Raw genomic sequence first — 11,291 nt, forward strand, 5'->3', positions numbered from 1 at the left:
ATGGCTATTGCTGATGACCTTGTCATGGACACTCTTCTGCCTGACGGTATTTCAGGTGACGACGAGTTCCTGAACCCCATCCGTGACCTCAAGGTCTTGATTGCTGGTGCTGGTATCGGCGGCCTCGTCCTCGCCGTCGCTTTGCTAAAGAAAGGCGTCAAGGTGAAAATGTTCGAGAGGGACATGACTGCAATCCGCGGAGAAGGCAAGTACAGGGGACCCATTCAGGTGCGCGTATCTTCTGACGTGGATGCCATCATGTCGTTCCTGTCGCGTAGAACCCATGTCATGAGGCCCACATAGATACTATTGTGTTTACCATTCCTCAGTATGACTACCTCTTTATTGGTGTACCTGATGCTGGTGGTACAAACGCCGAAATGGGTGGTACTGTCAACGACGTACTGTCACATGGTTTGCTGACGCCTGGGTGTCAAATGACACCAAAGCAATGGTGAGTGTGGTAGGGAAACCCTCCTATATTCATGCTCATGCATTCTTTCCTCCTGGGACAAGCACATCCTTGCATATTGTGTATTTCTGGCAGCCCCAGCAAGGTGGCTCCTAGTTCTGGAGCTTGTTCCAAGTGTCCCCATCTTCAGTATCTTCATCAGATGATGTACGAAACCTTCAACCTCTCGATGGAGTCTCACCACCACAATGGTATTTATTGGGCAGTTAGATTTCTGCCAATAGTCAAGTCCCATATTCATTGTGTCACGCCGCCCAATGACCATTTCAAGAATGAGGAGTGACCAAACAGAAGGATGAGCACGCACCTCTTGATGTAATGGCTGATGCAAGGTCAAAGTCCCCCATGTTCAACGCAGGTCAATGGTAACATGTATCTTGGCTGTTGACCTGCTTTGGTGATGGGTCTTGCTTGATGTTTCACCGGGCAGGATTGCGATGGACTTTGTTCAAAACCTTGGACTCAGCGCTAAGGCCATAAAGTCAACCATCGCCAGCATTCTCGTTGCCTGTGTAGATATCCTTCAGGATTCGAAACGGCAGCTTATGCCATAGAGTGCACTCCAGCAACCATGGCAACCACATCCAGCAAGTCATAGTGCTGCATTCCTGGATGGAGGATGGCGTACAGCAGTAAGTACCCACGGGTGTAGTAAGTCAGCGTACTTGCAGTCTCACAGAGTTAACTCTTATGCTTGCAGCTTCACTACGCTTAGCGCAACCACAGAGTCCGGGTAATAATATGTATCTCAATTGCTCTCAAGTTCTCTTCTTATCAAATACCTCATATTCATTTTCTCCTGTCACGTGTTCGGTCAGCAACCACGCATGAAAAAGCCAGGCAGGGCAATCGCAAAGCAAAAGGTTGCTAAGCTCTTGCACCCCTTCAGTGCTTCGCCAGGCAGTATGCTTTGTGGGTCTGCATCTTTGAATATGCGTGATTATCTGGAGCAGAATTGGGGGCCCAACCTCATTCTGGCACAGCACTGCACCTTTCCTGACTCGCGTGTGCTATCGACATACAGATTCAGTCCAACGCGCTTGCAGCACTGGAGGCGATCGACGCAGACATGGCAGCGGAGGTGATGGCTGCCGGTTGCGTCACGGGTGATCGGGTCAACGGCCTCTGCGATGGGGTCAGCGGAGAGTGGTACGTCAAATTTGACACCTACCATGTGGCTGTGGACTCTGGCATGCCCATTACACGTGTCATCTCGCGCGTGGAGCTGCAGGGCATCCTGGCAAAGTATGCGCGCATGTACGGCGGCGCTGACATCATCATGGAGGACGCGCGCGTGGCTGCCTATGAAGAGGACTCGCTCGAGGGCAAGTCCAGGGTACGCTGCTGCGACCATCGCATGGATCTCTACTTTGTCAGTAAAGCTCTTTATCTAGGGCAGCTTGGATCGTGGGCAGTTTTGCAATTGTCTGATTACTGAGAAAACTCCTCGGAGGTGGGATTCAATGGCAGATCGGGGAGTGATGATCACTGAATTGATTGCTTCCAGCCGCTCTGATACGTCTCTCCGGCGGTCTTAATGACTGTATCATTGGAAATTTTTGCTCTGGCCTCGTGGGGGTGATTATCTCTGTTGCGCCTTGCTTTCACGCGTCACGGTCCCTCACAGCCCTTGCTGCGCAGGTGTTTGCGGTGCTCGAGTCCGGCGAGCGCTACTGGGGTGACATCCTCATTGGCGCCGACGGCATCTGGTCCAAGATCCGCACTCAGCTCATAGGCCCAACGGAAGCCAACTACTCCCAGTACACCTGCTACACGGGGATCTCCGACTTTGTGGCGGCCGATATTGACACAGTCGGTTACCGCGTGTACCTTGGCAACCGACAGTACTTCGTATCCAGCGACGTCGGCGGCGGCAAGATGCAGTGGTACGCGTTTCACAAGGAGGCTGCCGGGGGAACGGACGTGGAGGGCAAGAAGAAGGAGCGGCTCATGGAGATTTTTGGCTCTTGGTGCGCTGCGCTTCGCAACATGGGTTTCAACTCTCATATCTGTCTCTCAAATTCATGCAATATTGGGCATCTGGGCCAGTTCAATCACACAGTCTGGCGGAACACTGATGATGCGGTAGGTGGAATGCCTGAGAGACTGAAAAGTGAAAGAGAAGGGAATCAATTGGGATCCGCCAAGGCAACGCAAGCAAGCGCTTACGCCTATGAAGACATGCCTAAAGAGCTCCCCACGCCCCATCAGCTGCTTGCCAAATTTCCTGCTGGCAAGGCAACGAGGCGGTCGAGATCATCTTCATATTTGCTGTCTCGAGCCGACTATCTTGCCACGTCCCTGTGCTCTGCACCAAATGCCAAACAGGATGGCGTCACAGGCAGGGGTCCAGTTTGCCACCAACGACGGATGAGCACACCATGTGGGTTGCTGAAACACCAAATCGAGTGACTAATGTAGGCCAAGAACAAGTAGCCCCGTGGTACCATATGCTGCTTTTTCTCATCCACTCGTGTAGGTGCTGATCCAACAAATGCGCATGTGTTCAGCCCCAAGAATAAGCCTGATGGTGCACTGACCACTGACCACATGCAGGCACGACATGGTGACAGACCTCATCGTGGCGACCCCAGAGGAAGACGTCCTTCGCCGCGATATCTATGACAGGCCCCCAATCTTCACATGGACGAAGGGCCGAGTGGCGCTGCTGGGCGACTCGGCGCATGCAATGCAGCCCAACCTCGGGCAGGGGGGCTGCATGGCGATCGAGGACGCATACGAGATGGCAAAGCTCATTGCCGACGAAGGCCTTGCAAAGCACCCCGACAACGTGCACGCGGTCCCTGTGCAGCGTATTCTCAAGGAGTACGAGAACAACCGGCTTCTGCGCGCCTCTGCGATCCATGGCATGGCGGGAATGGCGGCGTTTGCCGCCTCCACTTACAAAGCTTACCTGGGCGAGGGCATGGGGCCGCTGTCCTGGATCACCAAATTCCAGATCCCCCACCCTGGCAGGCGCGTCCTCGCTCCCTTCTCCTTGCTTCACCAGAACCAGGGCTTGCCCCCCTTCTTTGTCCCTCAAATTTAGGACTTTGGACCCTCAAATGGCTCTGTTGGCAACCAGCTGTCCTTTCCTTGAGTGCACCTCTGCAAAGAGCTCCAGCGCTCAATCCATCTTGCATCATGCTCTGGCCAGAGCTACAGGCTGTTGTTTTGCTTTTGGGCACTTGTTGTACAAACGCTAGTAATTCAGTCTGGGTGGTGCACTGCAATACGTGGGGTAGGTACTGACTGTCAGGTTTCTGTTCAAGACCGGAAAGTGCACTTGCAGCATTCCTATCTGGCATGGTGTGTCGCGTCTGCTTTAGACATCTCCCGCAACGTCAATTTTGCGAGCATGTCCTCTGCACATTCAAGCGCCTGCGTTGTCCAGGATAGGCTGGATAGGTTGAGTTGCGCAGAAGTAGCCGTCTGAGAGAGCTTGTTGCCTGCAGAGTTTCGGGTCAGGTCGTCCTGAAGGCGACGATGCCATTCGTGCTGGACTGGGTGTTGGGTGGCAACAAATCGGCGCTCAAGCAAACGGACCGAGTCACCTACTGCAACTTAGATGACAAGCCTCGAGGCTTTGAGGAGTCACAGTTTGGTCTTTTCATGAATGATGACGAGGCTCTGCTTAAGGCTGCAAACGCAGATTGGCTTTTGGCGCCAATGAACTGCGACCAGACGGTGTGTTGACAACCCTCTTTGCGTGCAGCAGAAATACGGCACTACCTCGGGATAGAACATCGAACGAACTTGAAGCATTGTCTGAGGATCGCCGTTCTCGATGCCACAGCAATAGGGTGACAGCATTAGAACCTTCCACCTCAACAGCAGTGATGTATTTGCCGTTGTCAGGCCAGTTTGCGAAAGTTTGACAAGCTGTATGCATACCATCTGCTTCCCGGCCGAGATGGGTCGTTTTTGTATCAGTGATCTCGCACAGTTGTGGCCAATCAAGCGCTCACAGAATACAAACCTTAGTGCTCATTGCTCTTGCTACTATGGGACCCGAACCCCATGTCTGACACGAAAATTTGTGCATTCTCACCCGTCTGGTCCAGCAAATGCTCCGACGCAACGCTGATTGCGCTTGCAGATGGCAACCGCGATTGAGGGTGGGATCACACTCGGCCGCGACGGCGCCTGCGACATCCAGCTATCAAACCCCACCTCATCCAGCTGCCACGCTCGCATCGAAGTGCAAGACGGCAAGTACTACATCGTAGACTGCGGCAGCACACAGGGCACTGAGCTGAACAAGCGGCGCTTGGAGCCGGAGACCCGCGCCCAGCTGCACCCCGGCGATGTGATTGAGGTCTGTGGGTCCGGCGAGGGCAGCTCGTTCCGTGTCAAGATCATGCATGGCAGCCAGAGGGAGGTAGGCCTTGTTACAGCAAATCCTGACGGCACCGAGCGCCGGTTGCAGGTGTCGACCAAGTCATCGCGGTCTGGCGCGCTCAACTCTGAGCTGCAGGCTGCCTGACACCCTCGTGATCAGGCCGCGTGCTGTCCTGGGAGCTGGCCCTGTTCAGATACGCCGGCGTTAGTAGGTTAAGCTTTCATCAGCTTGGTCTGCGTGCTCATAGCATGCCTTGCGAAAGGCATGTTCAGCATTGTCCATGCTGGCAATTTTGCGCCGAGGGCACCATAGTGCATTTTGGAGTGATGTGTGTATTGACTGAACCAGCGCTTACAGTGCCAACAGTGAGTGAAACGCCTTCTTAGCAGTTAGCATTTGGAAAGGAGAACCAGATATCAGGCTAGGTGCTTGCGTACGAGGAACCTGAAGTTATGAACGCTTGGAGTGTTGGAAACTTGCTGATAAGATGAGGTCCAAAGTTGTGTACTTCGCATCTATAACGTGCATACGCGTCTTTGCTAAACTCAATGGACCATGCTCATGGTTGGCGCGGTGAGACTCTGTGCACGCCCTGTCGATAATGGTGGCTCGTAAGTTGTAAGCCCGAGGGAGGCGGACACAGGCATTGCACGGTTTTGGAGACTACACAGCGTCTACCTGAATGCCAGGTTTTGCACTTGAACGAAAAAGAAAAGGGGTAGCTTTCGGACCTACCTCGATTGCGTTTGAATGGTCGAGCAAATCATAGTTGGAACGACGTCGTCGACGAGTTCGCAACACATCGAATAATGGTTGCTAGCCACGTCACCTCGGAGTCCCCATCCTGTTCTGCATCCTGCGCAGAAGCGGCACATCTTTTTCGCATTGGCCTTATTGCGAGATATCTCTGAGATACAGGTCGACGACACTTGCCGATGCCTTAGTTATCACGTCCCTTATCATTTCACGCAGCTTCCGCAACCTGCTTTCACGCTGGGTTGCAGAAAGCGCAACGCTGGCAGCTTTTTCTCTGCGTCGCTACTTCTTACGGAAAGGAGCTATCTCTCGAGATAGGGAAAGTTGTTTGTCGTCGTCGAGTGGGTTAGGGGCTAGGGTTAGCACTCCAACTGAAAATTCCCAATCATAAACCGCGGACATGATTGGATGCATTTCACCCGCCGAAGCAATCAAGTCCCATCTGCTCTCGTTCAAACATGTTTTCTTCTGTCGTAAGCATTGTGACAACCGTTTTCATCGTCACAGGATTGACTATTGAGTGAGCAAGTAGCAATTACATTCGACAGTGATCAGGAAATTCACCACCCACACGTTGCAATTGCTGTCCGTCTTGTAGAGATGATATGCTGTCGCTCAGCAAGTCACCCAGAACCCTGACTACCCAGCTGCAAGGGTCTGAATAAACTGGATTGTCGCCATGGTGATTGGATGAGTAAATCGATCAACGGTGGATATAATACGGATGCGTGAATAGCGTGTGGTGGTTTTGGCCTGGTATGCTGAGTACCCTATGATGGCAATAGCTCCTGCCCTGCGGGCCACCAGCGCGGGGTCAGGCCCCATGAGTTTAGCAATGTACGTTCACTTTTTCAATCTTCACAAAGCTTCTTTTGCGGCTATTGTTTCATGGACTGCCTGACATGTTGAGATGAACAGACCTGTTGATGTACCCTGAAGGTGAACACTTGGGGAATGCAGAATATCGATGTCCCTTCCGCCTGTTCGTACATCTTCATTGCGTGAAACCCACACATTAGTATCATGACGTGATCACTACATAGGCTATGCAGTGTTCTTTCCATGTCTCGATTCGTGTGTTGTCCAAGTCGTTACGTTTCTCATGACGCTGGCGCTAGTGGCAAGCATCGACCCCTCACCCCGAGGCGTTCCGTGCACAGATTCAAGGTGGCTGCGCGTCACTCCATAATCTGCGCCGTCATAATTGTGGCCCTGCTTTTTGCTGTTGCTACGTATGACGTCTTCTTCATGATGCGCACCGGCAGAGGCGCGCACATATACGACCCGAAGCTCATAGGCGAGCGCTTCGCAGGTGTGGCCACGCGCGCGTCCTGATTCTATCCCTTGCAATGCACCTAAATGCCAATGCAAGACAAAAGCTGAGCTGTACACGATCGTGCATGAGCGTGCATGCTGCATGCGCCAGAATCACGGAATCGTCCGCTGTGTGCCCAGGCAAATCTACTACTTGGGATATGCAGGCAGCAAGCTGGGTCGCGGGTTACTTGGTTCTTATGCAGGCAAGTGGGGAAGCACGCAAAACTTCGAGTCCCAGGCAGGGGAGGCGTTTGGGGTCCAGGACGATGCTGGAGCGGGATTGCTGCCATTGCTGCAATCGATGATCGACCGCATGACGATAGAGGACAAGATTGGGCAGACGACACAGCTGGACGTGCAATGTATCGTGCAGACGGGAACACATCTTACGCTAAATAAGACAGCTGCAAAGAAGTATGCATTGCTAGGTGTGGGCTCGTTTTTGAACTCGCCAGCTTCTGGCGGCCCTCGAGCGGGGGAGTCGTCCCCTTCCAGCGATGCCTGGCGCAAGTTCCTTCAAGAGCTGAAAGACGTGTACCGATCAGTGGGCAAGGCATGCAACCTAGCTGTCCCTCTGAATGAATGGATTTGAATACCCAAAGGCAGGGATTGCATGCTGTGCTTGGCTGGCAGCGGTGTTGCCGCACCAGTGCTTCAGAATGGGTTTCGCACCCCACTTTTGTCCCGATTACTTCATGCATTTTTGGGTATCAGGACCCAAGAGGGTCTGGCGAAACTCTGATCAGAACCGTGTGCAGATCTCACCCATGCTTGCAATAAAATCAGACTCTTGAAGGCACACCATCCTAGAAAGTACTTGGAGCTGCAACAAAGCAATAGACTTGCAAAAAATACTGCATCACCATTGCACGTTGCAGTGCTTCGTTAGATTGGTTTCCGACCCGCTTATTTGTCCCCAATTTTCGTGCATTTTGTGGCCGTGCATCAACAAATCACACGGCCTGGAGGAACATTGACGTGATTGCACGAGTGTCTGCAGATCCCGCCCATCTTCGGGACTGGACAGCATGCACGGTGCTAATTACGTGCGAGACGCAATCGTGTTTCCGCACGCCATCAACCTGGCAGCAACCTTCAACCCTCTCAGTGCGTACCGAATGGCGCGGGCCTCCGCTGAGTCAACGCGGAACGCAGGGGTCCACTGGAGCTTCTCCCCGGTCATGGACGTCGCGATGTCCCCCCGCTTCTCCGCGTGTATGAGACTTTCGGTGAAGACCCTTGGCTGGTGTCGTTGATGGTGCGCATATCTGTACCGCTGTACATCATCTGCTTCGCCAGATTGGGTTTCGACCCCATTTTGGTCCGACAATACATGATTTTTCAAGCATTTGATCCCGCAAATCACGTGGTTTTGGCGAAGCGCTGGGTTGATCGCCACTTTTCCGCGTGTATAAGACCTTTGGTGAAGAACCGTGACTCGTGTCGTTGATGGTTGCACGCATGTGTGCTCAAGTGCTTCGCCAAGTTGGGTTTGGACCCTCAATATTCATGCATTGTCAGGCTTCAAGACCCAAAAGTCACAAGGCCTGGCGACGCAAGTGCTGTACCTTCATGGTGTGTTCGTAACAGCAAGTATAACATGAGGGTGGAAGGGAGGGCGACTGAAGGGTACTGATGGGGGCTGTGTTTTGAATGAATTGTGGAAGGAGGAGGCTGGCGTCAGAGGTCAACAAAGCAGCGAGAGGGTGTGCGGGTGTAGGGTGTGGCTGCGGTGCAAGGCCTACAGGGCCAGGCGCTGAGCAGCCTGCCGCTCAAGGGCGGGGCTCCGAGCATCGCACGATGGCATCCCGACTGACCTCTCCAGCCAGGATGTTGTGGCAGCGTGCATGAAGCATTTTGCCGGCTACATGGCTTCACGGTCCGGTCACGACAGGGCCCCAGGATGGCTCCCAGAAGTGGTATGCACCAAGGCTTCTTTTCCTGGAATATCACTTGATTGATGCCATCAACCGTGCAAGAGTTTATTGGTTTTTTGGGCCAGCAATGGTCCCTGGCGCGGTGAAAAAAAAAGTCATGGTATGCACCCAAGGCCACGCCTTGACATGACAACGTTCGCGCAAGTGGTGACATAGGATGAGCACCATCCCGAACTAACCATGGCAGCGCTAAAAGATGACCTGCGAAGATTCGCAAAACGTGAGGCACTGCGATTTTATCAGTTCAAAACGTCAGCAGATAGGCTGCAAGTTGATTATGATGCTGTTCCTCTTTTGCAACGCGACCACATCCGCACGGACATCAGCAGCCCCAAGTACTGATAGGCATCAGCGCTACCTGCACCGCCACCCGAGGCAAGCATTCCTGGATCAGCCAGCCTTACCGTAGCAGCATACAGGCTGAAAATTGGAGTGAGCCATGCCATTGGGCACGGTAGAAGCGGCACTTCTACAATGCACCTCCTTGAAGGATTACCCCATGGCAGTTCCTCTGTTGTGCAACTGCTGCGAGCATGCTGGGTATAGCCCGGTGCGGTTACATATCAATATGCATGTTCCGCCTGCAGTTTATGCGAGCCCACTTCCTCCCGCCCTTTGCAGCGGCGATTCGCGCAGGGGTAGCATCAGCGATGTCTGCCTATACCTCTGCTGATGGGCTGCCCATGACCATCAGCCGGAAGTGGACCAAGGCGTGGCTGAGAGGGGAGGCACAGTTCAAAGGGATGCTGGTCACTGACTGGCTCAACTTCTACAACCTAATTACTGACCACTTCTCCACGGAGACTGGTGTTGAAGCTGTCACGCTCGGCTTGCGGCGATCCTCGACTGACATGGTGTGACTTCCCCACAATGTGCTGCGCATGCACCAGTCAGTTCTGTGAGATTTGGGTTGGCTTGCACATGCATGAAAGTTTACACTGGCAATGATAATGATTAAATCGGCGTCGGGTGTAGAGCTCCACGGTCGAACAGCACCAGGCTATCCCAGAGTGTGTTGTGCCTGCACCAGTAATTGGCCTTGTGTGTATTACGTGTATTGGTGGGAAGCACCAAACTAAACGAAAGTATGATGCGAGAGCCGATTCCGCGCAACGGTTGAGGCTTGTATTTGTGAGAAATGCAAGCTGAGCAGTCACATACAGTTTCACTTTCCATTACACTCTAGCCTGCTGCTCATCTTTGACACTCAGTAGTTGTCAAATGATCCTCGCCTGATGTGGTGCGCCTATCCAGAGTGAAGCCTGTTTGACTTTGCTGTGCCGTCGTTGGGAACTGCCACGCCTTCAGAGGTATGAAGGCCAGCGATTCCCCAGAAAGGGGTTCAACCCCCATTTTTGCCCAACAAATTCATGCCTTTTCAGGCATCGCGGTCCCCAAGTTATAGGGTTTGACAAAACACTGATGGTGGCATACACCTTCATCACCCATCCTGCCAAGGCCACTTCTTTCCTCGCATCTAGTCAACAAATTCAATCAATGAATTGAACAACTCTAGTCAAGACAACAACGCAAGCACTGACTCTACAGAGATACGGAAACACAATGTGCAGTCGCAGAAATGCGTTCAGGCATTGTCTCCCTTTGCAACACTTTCGTGTATGTCCAAGACGACCTTCCAAACGTTCTGTCAATCAACTAATCAGGAACCACGCCATGTCACTTTTGGTGCACACTGAGCAGACACGTGCCCAAGGGTTGCAGCCACGTGTCCCCCAACAGAAAGCACCGCGGGTACAAAAGAGAATTCCTAGGGCGTCGCAAAATTTCCATCCGTGTCCGGAAGCGTCCTGCGAGCGGCAGCTTCATCACTGGACGACAAGGAGCGATATCACTCTCGCCCCGTCATGAGCGTGTTGCGGGTGCAGGGGATGGTTCCGTTCAAGGGTTGAGGATTACATCAAGGATCTGGGGGAGGCAGTGAAACGCGGAGACGTAAGCATGGAAGAGGCTGGACGCCTCTGTGCTCCGCATACTGCAGCTGAAGGCAATCGTGGGGCTGCTGGAGACACCATCAAAGGAGCTCCCCGTGAAGTTGATCCCGGCAAGCTGCAGCCGCTTCCTGTCGATGTGGTGCGCCTCATGCCACGGTGCCTTGCTCAAAGCTTATACGAAGTAATATGTGATGCATCATGTACAATGTATTTTGCATGTGTTATCAGCAGGGTAAAAGACGACAAAGAAGAAGGCATGCTATGTCAGGCTGGTCCAGGTACGCTTGCCTCAGGTGATGGTAACGCTAACACTGATCCTCAAGTAGTTCTTGGAGTTGCAATTGTTCATGTGGATGCGGTATTGTGAAAATATACATCGTCATCATCATGTATGCCACATTCTTTAGCAGTACCGCATCCACACCGACATCGGCAACTCCAAATGCCACTTGTCTAAACTAAGGGATATGGGATGAGGGGGCCAAAATGCCAGAACTTCTGAAGAGTGTCGAGAC

General features: G+C 52.8%; 1 protein-coding gene across 1 annotated transcript; it reads left to right on the forward strand.

The window, feature by feature from the left end:
* Window positions 1–4,408, forward strand: LOC149809357 (zeaxanthin epoxidase, chloroplastic-like). The gene is made up of 6 exons (XM_089994868.1): window positions 1–228; window positions 1,497–1,808; window positions 2,114–2,442; window positions 3,029–3,448; window positions 3,928–4,159; window positions 4,331–4,408. Exons 1-6 carry the CDS (start codon window positions 1–3, stop codon window positions 4,406–4,408), a joined length of 1,599 nt encoding a protein of 532 aa, XP_089850994.1.
* The last annotated feature ends 6,883 nt before the right edge of the window (window positions 4,409–11,291 follow it).

The sequence above is a fragment of the Nuphar pumila genome, unplaced genomic scaffold (genome assembly GCF_984573655.1).
Source record: "Nuphar pumila unplaced genomic scaffold, dmNupPumi1.hap1.1 HAP1_SCAFFOLD_1338, whole genome shotgun sequence".
Classification (NCBI taxonomy): Eukaryota; Viridiplantae; Streptophyta; class Magnoliopsida; order Nymphaeales; family Nymphaeaceae; genus Nuphar; species Nuphar pumila.